Genomic DNA, 16,212 nt, shown 5'->3' on the forward strand with positions numbered 1-16,212 from the left:
GCAGTATTTACAATAGCCAGGTCATGGAAGCAACCTGAATGCCTATCGACAGACAAATGGATAAAGAAGATGTGGCACATATATACGATGGAATATTAGCCATAAAAAGGAATGAAATTAGGTCATTTGTTGAGACGTGGATGGATCTAGAGACTGTCATACAGAGTGAAGTAAGTCAGAAAGAGAAAAACAAATATCGTATATTAACGCATACATGTGGAACCTAGAAAAATGGTACAGATGAACGGGTTTGCAGGGCAGAAATTGAGACACAGATGTAGAGAGCAAACGTATGGACACCAAGGTGGGAAAGCGGCAGGGGGGTGGGGGTGGGGGTGTGATGAATTGGGCAATTAGGATTGACATGTATACACTGAAGTGTATAAAATTGATTACTAATAGAAAAAAGTGTGAGGATTTGTGTCTGGTGTAGATGCTCAGGTTTCAGTGACTTGTTCTTAGCTAAGTCTGCTTTGATTGTATTCCAGCAGGACCAGGTGCACAATGTAAGATTAAAGGCTGCTGTACATCGGGGGAAAGTATGGGCTTCCTTAGAGCTTGACTGAAAGCGAGACCCTTTTCAAAGCTGTGGACATTCATCAAAACTACTTTAACAGAGAGAGGTTTGATATTATTTAGTCAATAAGGGAGGCCTCCTAGGTTCCTCAGCCTGTGCTAATCCTTCCTTATCTTCAAAGAATTTACTGTCTGATTACTTAGATGTGACTAGCTCATAGGAAAGAATGAGACCAGTAAAGATGGAGTATATTGAGTTCCAGTTGAGTTTTAAGTGCTCCTGAGTTTGGAGGAAGGAGAAAACAATGAGGTTTGGAGTAGCCAGGAAAATGATACCTTGGTGAATGATAGGTTCAAACTGGGACTTCCCTGGCAGTCCAGTGGTTAGAACTCTGCACTTCCACTGCAGGGGGCACAGGTTCGATCCCTGGTCGGGGAACTAGGATCCCACATGCCACGTGCGTGGTACGGCCAAAAAAAGAAACAGGTTCCACTGTCGTAAAAGGGCAGCTTTCCCTTCTGATAGCACTGTACTCCCTACTGCTGACCATTGATGAGTAAACGTCTAAAAATATTCTAGCTGAGGGACTTCCCTGGTGGTCCAGTGGGTAAGACTCCATGCTCCCAGTGCAGGGGGCCCGGGTTCGATCCCTGGTCAGGGAACTAGATCCCACATGCATGCCACAACTAAAGAGTTTGCATGCCACAACTAAGAAATCCTCATGCTGCCACTAAAGATCCCTCATGCTGCAACTAAACATGCTGCAGTGAAGATCCCTTGTGCTGCAACTAAGACCCAGCGCAGCCTAAATAAATAAATAATTTTTTTTAAGTTCTTTTAAAAAAATACATTCTATCTGAAACAAAATAGTTTCCTGTTTTTTTAGTACTCCTTTTTGGAAAAGTTATTTTGATTTCTGTATAATTTTAGGAAGAACTTTTAAGTTATTGTAGGTACCCACTCACATAAGATCAGTGATAACCAAATCACTGGCTGGGAGTGACTCTACTATTCCACAGGGGCAACTATAAACTACTGTGAAAAACAAATAAAAAAGATAGTTTTTATTTTTACTTTGCTTTGAGGACAGGCCCGCAAGTACTGGATCTTAAATTGTCCTTTCAGGAGACTGTGATGAGTGAAACTGAGCTTGCTTGTCTTTTATGTCTATAAGTGTTCTCTTTTAAGTCTATAAGTGTTCTCTTTTAAAAATATTTTAGAAAATTAGTCAAATTATGACTCACAGTAGTTATTCCATTGCGGAAGTTCAGCTCAGGACCTGGCCCCACTACCGTAATCATTCAGCTGGCTTGAGGCCAAAGTCTCTTCCCAGACACCCATGAGTAGGGAGGCCCCTCTGTCTTAGCTGGCAGGTATGGAGCTGCCATGCTTTAAGGGGGCTCGCCTGCCCTGTAGCCAAGTAGAATTTAGGTCCCAGGGCTCACAGCCATGACAGCTGTTCAGTGAAAGCTTAGGGAAGACTGAGGCAAACAGGCAACACCTCAACCTCTGTGGACCTTAAAGGCTGTCTCTCCTTCGCCAGGAACACTTTCTTGTCCCCTAGCAGATGTGGGGCCACTCCCAAGAAATGTAGCCTTTGAAAAGCCGTTTCTGTGCAAGTTGACCCTGGGGAGCTGCTCTTTAGACCTGGAGTCAGATAGAGGAGTTCTTTTCTTGGCTTGGTCATTTACACCCTCTATTAATATGCATAAATCCGACCTTGCTGCTAGTCCCTATGTGGTGAGAGGTGAATCCTCATAGAGAAGAGGGTGGTCTTCTGCATCAAACTGAGTTTTGTAATCATGCTGCGATGGCCTCCATTTCTGCTTGTCAGAGTTTAATTCAGGGCTTTGTGTGGTACCATCTGATGCATCCATCCCTTGATCTGTTTTCCTTATTAGTGGCACACCTGTTATAGGAGAGATATCAGGGATGCCACCAGGTTAATGAAAATGTTTGGCATTTGCTTTTCCTGTGGGTAAAAGTTGAAGAGTTGTTAGGCCCCAGAAGACAGTGAACACTATCTATCTGTATTGCCAAACCCTACTTTTGGTCTGGGGTTGGAGACGTTAGCCACCAGAACCTGTTACACGGGGTCTTGGAACTCCAGTGGAACCTGAAATGTGGATGGGTGTCTCGTTTCAAATATACCTTCATCCCACTCTTAGGAAAGGCACTTCCTGCTTGGCCTCCTGCCATCAGATGCCCTGGACAAGCTGTTCTTGGAATCTCCGCCAGGCTTTTCCTCTGTAACTGGTGTTGCATTGCCTGTGTTCTATGATCCACTTGTGACACCTGTAATCCTGCATGTGGGGAGTCTAGATGATAACATAATTCTGAGATAGAATTGGCTCCCTCTCTCTTCCTTGAAGTGATAGTAATTTATTTGGGGGGGAAGGAAAATAGAGCTTGTTCCTCAAGCCATGTTTCTGCGCCAGTTAAACATCAACAACTCCAATATGCCATTCTCTGGCTGAAAGGGAATTAGATAGCATTTTTCTTTCCAAAAGGCACAGCACCTCAGTCAATAAATAGAGGATCAACATTAATTCTTAATCTAAGCTAGTTAAATACTACACTGAATGGTCTAAGGGCCAGGGCATTCAGGTGGAAATCTGAAAATGCCCATGTCTGTATTGCTCTGTCTGCCAGTTGCATGGGATCCATGTATCTGTAAAATGGGAATGCACGACAGCTCCTTGGCAAAGTCATGAACTCCCTTCTCCAAGCATTCCAGACAAGTCACAAGGCTAGTGCTTGCTTTATAAAGGCCTATGTGAAGTGTGTGGAGCTTTGGTCTGGAAAGCAGTTAAATTTAGGGTAAAGGGGAAAAAAATTCATAGAAAACAAATGCTGTTTGTTTTTCTGTTTTCTTTTCTCTGTGCGTGTTTTCCTGCACAAAGACTTTTGAGCATGGTATTGGTTCTAGATCATATGGGAATCTGAGCCTTTGTTGCTCTCCTTGGACTGTTGGGATGAATGAATGTTGGTTGGGAAGTACTGAGAGCAGCTTGTTTTGTTTTGTTTTGTTTTGTTGCGTTGCGATACGCGGGCCTCTCACTGTTGTGGCCTGTCCCGCTGCGGAGCACAGGCTCCGGACGCGCAGGCTCAGCGGCCATGGCTCACAGGCCCAGCCGCTCTGCGGCATGTGGGATCTTCCCGGACCGGGGCACGAACCCGTGTCCCCTGCATCGGCAGGCAGACTCTCAACCACTGCGCCACCAGGGAAGCCCAGCAGCTTGTTTTAAGCTTCTTTAATTTCCATCTCTGGGGCCTGTGACCGTTCAACCAGGCCCCACAAAATGGAGTCTGAGAGCCCTTAGCTGGTCCAGCCCACACTTGTTTGAGTGGGTGGGTCTGTGACTACTGACATGGTTACAGTCTCAGCTCGCCTGCTGGAGGCATGGTTAACTCGGGGCTGGAGACGTGACATTTTAACCACCACTGCTTTGCTTACCAGCTCTGTGCTCTTGATCAGGTTACCTCACCTCTCTGAGCTTGGAGAGCATACTTGTCTCAGTTTATCTTTGTGAGAATTAAAGAGAACATGTTCAAGTGCTCCAGCAGCACCCGGCGGCATGTAGTTGATGCTCTTTCAGTGTTAGCCTGCCTGTCTCCCATATTCACCTCTTCAGCGATACCACCAAGCAGCGTGAGGCCTATTTCTGGTCTCTTGAGGCTTTTTATGGAGGGAGAAAAAAAAAAAGACAAAAGCAATTTCAGTGCTTTCCACTGAAAAAAACTGGGAACTTTAATCTCATGTTCCCTATTTTTGGCAGCTTTGACCTCTGGTCTAAATAAGCATGACCAAGGGGCATTTTTTTCTTAGAACACTGTTTTTCAGCCTCCTGAGCTAGGTACTTTATGTCAACTCCTAGAACCTTAAATCTGGAAGTTTTAAGGAGGAATCTGAGATCCTATGAGGGGAAGGGACTTTATTCATGGTCATTTGATGTGCTAGTGCAAAGCGGGGATCAGAACCCAGATCTCCTTCTCCCACTTCTGCGTGACCCACAGCCCATTGCAGTGAAAACCGTGAAGGTTGTGCATCTCTAGCTAACCACTCCCAGGGAGCCCAGCCTCTCCTGGGACCTGGGAGGCTGTGACCAGATGGATGGCATGACGTAGACACTTGTGTCCCCAGGCCTAAGCAGCTGTTTAAAAACTTGGTTTGGGGGCTTCCCTGGTGGCGCAGTGGTTGAGAATCTGCCTGCTAATGCAGGGGACACGGGTTCGAGCCCTGGTCTGGGAGGATCCCACATGCCGCGGAGCAACTAGGCCCGTGAGCCACAACTACTGAGCCTGCGCATCTGGAGCCTGTGCTCCGCAACAAGAGAGGCCGCGATAGTTAGAGGCCCGCGCACCGCGATGAAGAGTGGCCCCCGCTTGCCACAACTAGAGAAAGCCCTCACACAGAAACGAAAACCCAACACAGCAAAAATAAATTAATTAATTAATAAACTCCTACTCCCAACATCTTAAAAAAAAAAAAAACTAACTAAAAACTTGGTTTGGAAGGGCCAGTATTCTAGTGACTTCAAAGGGTCTGGCACTCCAGGTAGTAGTCTGAGAAATACCTGTTCTCTTTTAATTATTAATTCAACAATACTTACCATGTGCTTGCTCAGGGACAGGTGCCATGCTAAGTGCTAGAGAGATGGCAGCAAACAAAGTCATACTGGAAAGGGATTCTAATCATTGGCAACCCTGCAACCAAGCACTTACATTTCTTTTCAAAGACAAGTGTCATTTTTAAAAGATAATCAAATTCTGACTGTCCACATCTTACCAAGCTAATGGAAAATGTCATCTCAGTCATTCTTGTGCCTCCTCACCCCAGTTGTGCCTAGATTCAGGATTCTTACTTAACGTAGTTGTCAAGCATCGGGAAACCCCTCTGGTCATTTGTCATGATTATGGCTGTGCCACCTGCTCTCCGTACCCATTTGGTCCCCTTGGTCCAAGGTCCCTCTGCTTCTGGGCCAGTTTGGGGTGTAGGACTTTTAGTGAGGCTGGTTACCAGTTACTTTTGCCCTCCCAGGTCTTGGCATTGACTGGGTCTTTTCAAGGAGCACACTCCACAGAGGTGTGAAGGTGGAGGGAGGCACGAGACATCCTCCAGCAAGTTTGTGTGGCCACTTTTGGTGTTGGCACATCTTGGTGTCTCATTCTTAACATAAGGGAAAAGTGAGACTGTGATGCCTTCTCCACCAGCCAAGCAGCATAGAAAATACCTTTGGGAATTTGGAGTAAACCTTATCATTATGTGGCAAGGGAGAGGCAATGTGAAGAGAGCAAAGATCAGACTTGGGTTTGAATCTTGGCTCTGCCTTTTACTACCCATGTGACTTTTTTTTTTTTTTTTTTTTTTTTTTTTTGCGGTACGCGGGCCTCCCAACGCCGTGGCCTCTCCCGTTGCAGAGCACAGGCTCCGAATGCGCAGGCTCAGCGGCCATGGCTCTCAGGCCCAGCCGCTCCGCGGCATGTGGGATCCTCCCAGACCAGGGCACGAACTCGTGTCCCCTGCATCGGCAGGCAGACTCTCAACCACTGCGCCACCAGGGAAGCCCTACCCATGTGACTTTGAACAAGTCTCCTAATGTCTGCAGTCAGATGGGCATCAGTCAAATGAGTGTAATAATACACCTAAAGACAGTGTATGCAAACCCCCTGCTGCCATGTCTGTACTAGGTGCCCGGTGGACAGTTGCTTTTTCTGCTCCAGTGTGTGTGTTGTTGATATAAGTGCCATCAGCCAGCAGTAGCCTGCACCTGAGGTTAAGGGTGCAGAAAGTGGTGTCCAAGGATCTTTAGCAGAGAGGTTAAGATGTTGTCAAGAAGGAGGGAAGGCTTTGTGACCTGGGTGGAGGAAAGTTGGCACCAGTTAATCTAGAATTTGAAAGATGAAGAATCTCTCCACCAGCCTCCCCTCTCTTGGATGGTGTGTTTGCAGGAGAACACTTAGCAAAAACTTGAAATGTGCTGATATGTGGCCTCTTGAAGATTTGCATGGCAAGGACAACCCTCAAGCCTTGTTTGTGCCTTGGAGCTTCCTTCTGGCTCACTGGGAACTGTAGATTCTTTTACTTGGTTTGGTTGTCACATTGTACCTGCTCTGTCTGCCACCACTGACTGTGTTCACTCTCTTCCAGGGGCTCCACGGGCCTTACCCCTTCGGCCAGTCTTAAACGGGTGTCAGCAAGAAGAAAAATTAACAAAAGACAGAAGGCTTGACTCTGGGGGGCAGGGCAAGGGGTTCCTCTGGATTGCAGACCACATCGCACGGACCCCTGGCTCTGACCCCCATCCTGGAAGAAGAGGAAGAATCAGAAAGACTAGTTTTGAGTAAACTCAGTGTGCTTGTGTGAATGCCGAATCGCAGGAGTGGTGTTGAGGCTACCAAGAAGAAATCCATGCAGCCAGTTTGGGTTTTGTTTATTAGGCGTCAGTCTAACAAGTCATTAGGTCGCTCGGGAAGGAAAAAAATGTTTAAAATGGGGGAAAAAAGCCATCTTTTTAAACAAAAATTATTTTGCCTACAGACAGGTTGTAGTTTTGAGCACATGTTAATTTTTTCCCCTTTCCCCACTTTTTTTTTTTTTTTTTTTAGATAAGGGATAACATGCTGTTTATAGAATGCTTGCTCTGGAAGCAATTCAGGTTCAAAACTGGCATGGCCTGCTTGGGGACTCTGCGGGTCAGTGCTATAGGAGGACACCTGCCGTGCCACCTGACTCCACGAGTCTCCAACCCCATTTGCTTTTAATTGTATCAGCCCATGAATTATCACGCTTTTCCTCTTCTTTTCTCTTTAATCTTCTGTTGATTTACACCTTTGACATTTGTATTTGTCAGCCCTGTGGCTTGTTACCGTCAGAACCTCTCTGAAGACCAAACTTCCCTGTGTGGCCAGCAGAGGAAGCCTTGAGGACAGATCTTGGGTGACGTGGGAGTTTGTGAGGCTGAGAGGTGTCCTCCTGCACACACTTGTAACAATTCGAATTGCTTTCCTTCCATGTTTCTCTTGGCGGAGAGAAATGCCATCACGCTTACTGCTCTCTTGGATTCTTGGTACACAGCGGCTCCACATTCACTCTGGGAACGCTGCCTCTGTGCTGCGTATATGTGTGTGCTGCGTGCACACACACACACAGGTGTTGGTGCAGCTCACCAGCGAGTGTGCAGCAGGCGAATGTGAAGGTGTCCCCTGCTTCTCTGTTGTCACACAACTCCCTTCCCTGTGTTTCTCTCCAGTTGTCCTTTGTGGTGTTTTTGCAGCCTGTTAGTGGAGGCTGAGCTGTTAAGGTATGAAAATGTAGCCCCAGATGGGGAATTTGCCATGGGGAAGGACCACGCTTACTGACTGCGTGATCTTGGAGACCACATTTTGCTGGGAATGAAAGGACCCCCGCCCTGAGCAGGATGCTTAGTTATTGGGAGGTGGCGGGCAAGGGACAGCCCAGCCGGAGCACAGGTTGATTGGCTGGCTGCTCACTGGGACAGGTGGCCCCACTGGCATCCCGTGGATTCCGAGCAGGTTGAGATGTGGATATCTCCATGGGAAGCTTAAACCAGGCCAGAACAGCTGTCTGCCAAAGATACAAGAATATGCAAAGTCCCTCTTCTCTTCTCACCCCCTCCTTCCCTCGAGTCTTGGTTCGTTTGATAGCCGGGGATATGGATCTAGGGTGCGGTTGCTGGGTCACCTGCCTATTACCACACCCCCACCCACCCCGGGGGTGTGAGACAGCAGGGAGTCCAGGTCGATGATTGGCTGCAAGGGGTCATATAGCCTGTGTGTGGGTGAGGGTCTGCCTGCCTGTCTGTCTCTGTCTGGGTGTCTGAGTTCCGAAAACATGTGTTGTTTGTTCCTCCTCATCCTCTTCTGAGACTGTTGTGTTTTCCAAGCTTGATTGTGAGAGAAAAGCTTGTATGAAATTCCCCCTTTGCCTCCCCACCTCCCCCCAAATAAAAGGGGGAGTAAACATTGGTCCACTGGAGAAGCCCCAGGGGAGGGTGGAGACTGCCTGCTGAAAGGGCAGTGCAGCTGGGTCTGGGGCTGGACTAGAGCTCACACTGGAGCACCTACTTTCTATGCACACAAAGAGCACCCCATTCCCAGCAGAGCAGAGGTGCCCAGGCCACCACAGGTCCAAGCCAGGGGCTCACGATGGCTTTTTGTTTGAGGGCCCTATTGGGCCCAGACTGCCACCACTGTTGGTGCCAACCTCCTGGGACACCGCCTCCCTGGAGCCCACACATGCCCAGCCGTTCTGCTCACTTGATAGCCCTCAAAGCGTCACCTCTCCAGCTGCCCCTGCAGGGTCATGGGAGGCTTTATGTCCCCTGATTTCCTGGCTTCCTCATCTGCCCCACACTAGGTGCCCCTTCCCCTTTTCTCAGGAGGGGGTGCCTGCCGTTATTCAGCAGTGGCTTCATAGATCACCGTCAGTGGGTCTGGCCCTGCCAGAGGGATCCTTCTCCTCCTCTTGCTTTTAGGCAGTCTCACCTGGCAAGGTAGTTGTCCCAAGCACATTGGCTTCCCTCCCAAAAACAAACCATTTCTGTACACATCTTTGGAGAGGTGAGCTTCTTGCAGAGGCCAGAGCGAGCGCAAGCCATGTAGTAGGGGCGGAAGGAGTCCATGGTTCCCCCAAGACCTGGCGGCTGTTAGTACTATTCATCCTGCCTCTTCTCACTGGTTTGGGTTCTGAACAAGTCCTTAGAGCCCCTCTTTTCCACTGCCTGGTGGGGCGGCAAAGGCTACCCTTTCAGCCCCAGTAGTCTCAGTTCCTCTTGGACTCTTTACCAAATGACAGGCTGCCTTTGGGCAGGACCACCAGTGTCTGGCACCCGCGAGGTGAGGCAGGCACCATCCTAAGGACCTGAGCCCAGCGGGGGAGGCATAGGGGCTCAGGCTTGGGAGGAACCTGTCTGTGTGCACGGAGTGAGGTGTGTGTGGATGTGTGTGCACGCGTGCATGCTTTTTTTCTTTTTTCCCATGAGGACAGTTGAATTTGGGGCATTTTTCTACAAGAAACAGCCTTCTCTTCCCCCAGCAAGGACTGGCTGTTACCTAAAGTCCATCAAAGGCACTTCCAGCCAGGAGAGAACCTCACCAAGACAGCTGGTGTGGCCCAAGGGTGGCCAAGGTGGGAAGTGGGCATAAGAATAAACACCTCCCCAAATTCAGTGTGAGCCCCAGCGGGAGAGGGTGGTGGGGTTGCCAGGCCCCAGAACTGCAAGCTGATTCCCCACCCCACCCTGCCTCACCTTTTCTTTGTTTCCTCGTGTGAATGCTGGAGCAGCAGTAGCTGCCTCCTCCACCTGGACAGTGGTGTGCAGCAAGCAAGCTGGGTGGGTGTTTGTGGTGGGGCCTTATGGTGCCTGGGAGGAGATGAAGATGAGGAGGTTTTTCCTTACTGTATAAATGAATATTTGTATGATTAAATTAACACACACCAAAAAAAAACCCTGTTTTCATGTGTGTCAGTGAGTTTATTGCTCCCTGAAGCCCCTGTGTACCTGCTTGGCCCCCCAGTGGCTCTGTGATATGCGCTTTTTGGTCTCTGTGTCTCTCCTTCTTGCATATGGGAAAACTGAGACCCTGCGGTTCATTATATATTTATGAAATCAGTCCTGGGATTATCATTAAATCTGCTGCCGTTCCTGGTTTCCAGTGACCAGAAAGGCGAAACTCTTTCCAGTGGCCTCCCCAGGATACCTACCATGCGTCTGTTGAGCACTACTCTATCCCCAGCACATAAGACGTACTGGCCAACTTAGTGTGTGCCAGCCAGCAGGCATTGTGTGGGCACTTACTGTGTGTCAGGCATGGCGCACAGGTGTGAATGCAGGAATTGCACAGGAAGAATGCAGAGCACCATGGGCATCTTCCTACTGGGGAAACAGACAAGGCCGAGCTGGGGAGTCCTAGAGCCTGCTGGGACTAGATGTAGAAGAGGAAATGCATCTTTCTTTAGTGGTTCTGGTGGAGTACGGATTAGGTACCTTTTTGCAGATTGGTCTGGGAGCTCGAGAGCCAGATAGGGACCACACTCCAGACAGTTGACAAGCTAACTTGGATCCTACCCCCACGTACTTATGTGAGACAGGCCTATGAGCTTGGCCTCCGGAGATGGGGAGGTGGGTTACACGGTGGTCCACAGCATGAAAGAAACTTAATTGACAAATACATCAGCAAATTGTGGGTTCACTGTATTCATCCCTTCATGTCTGTAGGAACTCAGAACTCAACTGTGTCCTCAGTCACATCATCACCCTTTCTGTGTTGAAGGGAAAGTGAGATCACAGGGGGAAGGGAGTTGCTTGTCTTACAGGCTTGGACCCATGGCATCGGTTCCCAGATGCTGGTATTGTTTTCACGTAATTGCAGACTCCCAAATTTGGTCTTCACCCTGACTGACAGAGCTGTGTGTTCTAAATGATGGTGGCCCTGGCACTGAGCCAGGGGGTCTAAGGTGCAGGAATTGGGGGGAGGGGATTCCCCGGCCATCTCTCTGCAGGCAGCTCAGTGAGGGAACCTGTGGCCACAGATTGCATAAGAGAGACGGAAGCACCGCAGAAGAACAGGTCTCTGCCTCAAGGCCCCAGGGTCTCTATATAGCCTGACACAGAGCCCAGCGCAAGGGAGCCTGGGAGACTGGCCCAGCGACCCCCGGGGTGAGCACCCTCACCTCTGCCCCCAGTGCTGTGACAGTGCACTTGCATCCTGCGTCCTTCCAGATGCCCACGGCTATTTGTTTTCTGCAGAAGAGGGGCCCCCACCCTGTCACCTGGGTCTTCTGGCGGCTCAGACCCACTCCCAGGCCTTCCCCAGGGCCCCCACTGTTGGACAGTTATTTGCTTGGCAGAATGTGTTTGTCTTTGGGGCTGTAACCTGTCAAGAAGTCACCAGGCCCTGGGAGAAAGGAGCGGATTTGATGGTAGCTCCTGGCCTGAGCCATTCCCACGGGGGCTAGGTGACAGGGAGGGGGCTCTCAGCTGAGCTTTTGTCTGGGGGTGGGGGTGGGGAGACAGTTGCAGTGGTCTGGGCCCAGCCCTCCAGGCAGAGCAAACAGGTCCTCTCGGCCACCTCCCTGCCCCAGCTCAGGTTGTACTGGGTGCCTCCCACCCTGTTCTTGGGAAGGCCTCTCCCTCACCTGCTTGCTGTGACCCGGCCACTTTCCCAGATGCCACCTGGTGCCCAGCCCAGTCTGGCAGCCAAGAGAACAGGCACCAAGGGCACTCGTGGCAGCCCTTTATTTAAAAAATGGAAATGGAGCAGGTGAGGCTGCTTGAGACATGAGAGGGTGTGTGAGTTTGGGAGTCAGGGTGTCCAGAGAATGGATTCTGACAGGCTAGCGTGACTGCCTGATGGGTCTCAGATGCCTCCTCTATAAAATGGAGATGCACTGGTTTAGAAACCAGGACTTGGGTGGAACTCATAGATTTTTTTTTAAGTGTCCTTTTTAGCCCTTTGTTCTAAGATGCTATCTGTGATCTGGGGCAGTGCTTTCTCAAACTTGAGTGTGTTAAAATGCAAATTCTGATTTAGTAGATCCTGGGAAATAGGGCAAGATTCTGCATTTCTAACAAACTCCCAAGTGAGTGGATGGCTGCTGGTCCTCAGACCACACTTTGCCTGAGGATAGTAGGGGGTGGTCTGAAGGGGTTCACTGCCCCTCCAGCCACCCGGTCTATGAGACTGAGCCATATCTAGCCAGGGCTGTGTTGGCCAGGCCCAGTAGAATTTGAGGGAGCTGAAGTCATTTAGAACAGTGATGTTCCAACTGGGCTATGGTTCCCCAGCATTTCCCAGGGTTTATCCAAGGCTGTGATTTCTGGCTTAAATATTATTTCTAGTGTGCTGCTTTTCCATCACAAACAACAAATGTCTGAGTGTCCACTATACTTAGGGTAATATTGGCTGACCAACTCCTATTAAACTGTTTATATGAACGACTTTATTTAATCCTCACAACCATCCAAAGTTGAGAGCAGGCTGGCCTGCTGTTCAGTTTGTGAACAAGTAACTCTGAAGTGTCAGGACTCCCATGGAAATGGAGGTGCAGGCCGGGAATATGTAGTAAGCAACCTTGACTTAGTCCAGGGCTGTATGGGGGGCTGTATGGGGGGCTTCTCTGAGCAAGATGAGACCTGAAGGATGGAGAGATGGCTGGTGGATACACAGTCTGCAGTTCCGTGGGGAGGTTGGGGCAGGAGACACGGTGTGGGAGTCATCGGAGATCAGATGGAATTTAAAGCCTCAGAACTAGATGAGATCATCAAAGGAGGGACAGCGGGCCTGACCCCACGTGTCACACGCTCCCTCAAATTCTGCTGGTTGCCCCAGCTCCCTCTGCGATGATCTGTGACCAAGAAGACCCCCGCCTCAGACTCAGCATTCTCATGGCTGCAGTGAACCTCTCTCCTGTCCAATCCCCATCCTGTCCCTGTACCCTTGTGTCCCAGCTCTCTCTCTGCAGGGCACTCCTGCAGATGGTTATAGAGTAGACGAGGGACTAGATGCACCCAGGGATGGCCCCCACCTAGGAACCAGGTGGCGGGGGCCTGGAGGAGTGAGGCTGGAGCCCCGGTAGCTTGTAGTTTAGTTCCTGTGGTCCTGTCCTCCCAAGGACAGTCCAGGCCCCTGGAGCCAAGTTCTAGGAGTTCCTCCTGCTGGGCTATGGGAAAGGGAGAAGTCTGAGGGAAGAGGGGGGCGCTGTATCTGGTTGGGGGCCCAAGGAACAAGGTCCTGTGGCGCCATGCTTACCTGCACCTATCCCCCAGCCCTGGTCAGCAACCAAGACACCCCAGATCCCTGACAGGCTGGACTATCATTGCTTGAGGCCTCTGAGCAACCAAGGCCCCCACACATAGAGGGCAGTGGGACAGCAAGGGCCAAGGGGGGACTGTGGCCAAGCTGTGAGGGATGACTTCTCAGGGTATGGCTGCCCTGAGCTGCGTTGTAGGTGGGAAGGGGGAAGTGTGGAGGGCAGGAGTAGTCCCTTAGGGGTGCTAGGAGTGTGGCCACCTCAGAGGTGGTGCAGGTGGGCCCGTGGCCAGCAGAGAGCACCATGTGGCCCGGGCCTTGTCTGGAAAGCATGGACACTGCCCTGGCCGGCTCCCCTGCCAGTATGTTTTCCAAATCCCCACGGCTCCAGGGCGAGTGTTGCCTCTGCTCTCCGCTCCAGGTAGGCGAGCTTGGGTTTGAATCTAGGCCCTGCTGCTTGCAGTGTGACTGTTCAATTTATGTCAACCCTCAGAACCTCAGTGTCCCGATCTGTAAATGAGAACAGTTCTTTTTTCCGGAGATGGTCATAAGAATTAAAACCCTTCATAAAAGTTTAACATCGTATACCCGTCACAGGTAAGTGTCCAGTATTTGGTGACCATTGTTATATTTTTGTGACCCTCCAGATGTGGGACGTCTGTGCTCCCGAGGAGAGGGAACTGGGGCACTGGGCATTTGTGAGGCGGAGTCCAAGAAATGCATAGCCTGCTCAGGAGTCTCTCCCTGGACCAAAGCCCTTATTTCCAGCAAATCCTTGCCCTGAGGGTATTTCTTGGTCTGGGGTGGGAGTTGGGGTGCAGGAAAGGACCATTCTGGAAGAGAGTCTAGTTTCCTCTAAGAGGCTCTAGGGGGAGGAGGCTGTCCTCAGTGACTGTGTGCAGTAGGCTCTCAGTACACATTTGTTGAGTGAAGAAATGAACAAATGTGTGAGAGACTGCCTTGTACTGGACTGGCCTGATTTCTGGAGGCGGACACCACCCAGCCCAGACCCCAGACAGTGCAGGGCCTCCTGGAGAGGGGTCAGTGAGTCACAGGTGTGCTGGAGGTTGAGAATGACAGCCCAGAAACCTATTCCTGGGAACTGGTTTGGCCACTGTGGTTTACCACTTCTGAAGGGCGGAGCACTGGGGCTGACACATTTGCTTCCAGGTGCCTGCAGGGACCCGCATCAGTACCAGAGCCAGGGACACAGGCCAGGCCCCAGGTGGGCACCAAGGTGGCATTTGCATCCCATCCTCACGGCATTTACTGGCGTCAACGGCACCCGGATCCTCTGAGCATCTCCAGCTCTTGCCTTCGTGCTATTGTCTTCATTTACCTCTCTCTTCCCCCACATCCTGGCTTCCTGGTAGTTGAGCACACTTTAACCAGGAGCCAAGAGGGTGTAGGCTTGGGGCTGGGGGTCCCACAGAGAGCTCGTGGGTTTGGGGCAGTTGTTACCAAGATGGGTCAGGAAGGCTATCTGTGTGTGTGTTGAGCCCCTGCCAAGCCCCCCAGTGTGGGTCATCCAGGGCTGATGAAAACACACATCCGTGTGTGGGAGATAGGACCTAGGAGACGGGAAAAGTGAGCACCAGTGGGGAACTGGGTAGGCTGAGCGTCCTGTGAGTGGGGCCCATGCAAGAGGGTCTGAGAAAGCCGGGCCTCCCTCCAGTGCCTTGGGTTGGGGACAGTGACCATTCAGTGAATCCCCAAACATGAGACCAGAAAGGGCCTTAGAGCCCAGCCAGAAAGGGCACTGCCTTCCCCAGAGTCCCACAGCCAGTGTGGGCCGCACCCAGGCCAGGCTCTCTCCAGGACGCTGGAGCCAGCAGGGAGAGCCAAAGTACCCCAGAGAAGAGAAAGAATCAGTGGTTGGGAAACAAGAAACAACTCCAGCTGGCTCTGATCCCCAAGCCAGGCAGCCAGCCTTGCAGGGGTCCAGCGGGGTCCAATCATAGTGGTGATGGTTGGGCCCCAGGGGAGGCAGCTTGGCCCTGGGGACTCGTTTGCATGGAGTGAAGTGGAATTTGCATCTTTGAGAAGTTACAGCTATGGGAAGGGAATGGGCAGTGGGAGCTGTTAGGCAGGCCTTCCATCTCCTGCCTCCCTCTGGATGGGGTGGGTGTGGGGCATCAGGCCCTGTGCCAGCCAGCCCCCACCTTACCTGGTGTGAGGAGCACAGCTGAGTCCCAGTGCCCTTGGCTCAGCATTCAGGCTCTGTCCCGTTTAGAACACACGGCTTCAGAGAAACAGAGGCGTCTCCATAGCTGAATATGCATGCACACACAGCATGTGATCCAACATACATGTGTAGTACTGTGCACCACTCACCTGCAGGAACATGTTCACAAAACACACGTGCATCCACATACTACACAAGTGCCCACTCATGACCCTAGTTCATACACAGACGCACCAGCGCACCCTGGGAGTCACGTAATCTCACACCAGCATGTGCCCACACAAAAGTTCACACCCATTTCCCACGTTCATACTCAATAATAGTTGGTATTTTTTTACTAGTTTTCCCTGTAAGTCAGGCATATTTGAAATTCTGTTCCATCCTCACAACAACTTTCTGAAGTAAGTACTGTTTTTTCTTTGTTATTAATGTATACTTTACACACAGGAACACAAAACTTACGGGTTCACTTGATGAACTCTTTTTTTAAAATAAATTTATTTATGTATGTATTTTTTTGTTTATTCATTTTTGGCTGCGTTGGGTCTTTGTTGCTGCACACGGGCTTTCTTTAGTTGCGTCGAGTGGGGGCTGCTCTTTGTTGCGGTGTGCAGGCTTCTCATTGCAGTGGCTTCTCGTTGCGGAGCACAGGCTCTAGGCACTCGGGCTTCAGTAGTTGTGGCACGCAGGCTCAGTAGTTGTGGCTCACAAGCCCTAGAGCGCAGGCTCAGTAGTT

General features: G+C 50.5%; 1 protein-coding gene across 2 annotated transcripts in view; it reads left to right on the plus strand.

The window, feature by feature from the left end:
- Nucleotides 1-10,012, plus strand: part of ILRUN (inflammation and lipid regulator with UBA-like and NBR1-like domains) — a 119,372-nt gene extending 109,360 nt beyond the window's left edge. Inside the window, exon 5 of one of the 2 annotated variants that reach the window (XM_060110550.1) lies at nucleotides 6,669-10,012. In XM_060110550.1, coding sequence (XP_059966533.1) covers nucleotides 6,669-6,704 — 36 coding nt within the window. In that variant the 3' untranslated portion in view covers nucleotides 6,705-10,012. The remainder of the gene's footprint in view (nucleotides 1-6,668) is intronic. The other variant, XM_060110549.1, reaches the window with a different exon arrangement.
- The last annotated feature ends 6,200 nt before the right edge of the window (nucleotides 10,013-16,212 follow it).

This window comes from Mesoplodon densirostris, chromosome 10, assembly GCF_025265405.1.
Source record: "Mesoplodon densirostris isolate mMesDen1 chromosome 10, mMesDen1 primary haplotype, whole genome shotgun sequence".
In the NCBI taxonomy this organism is placed as follows: Eukaryota; Metazoa; Chordata; class Mammalia; order Artiodactyla; family Ziphiidae; genus Mesoplodon; species Mesoplodon densirostris.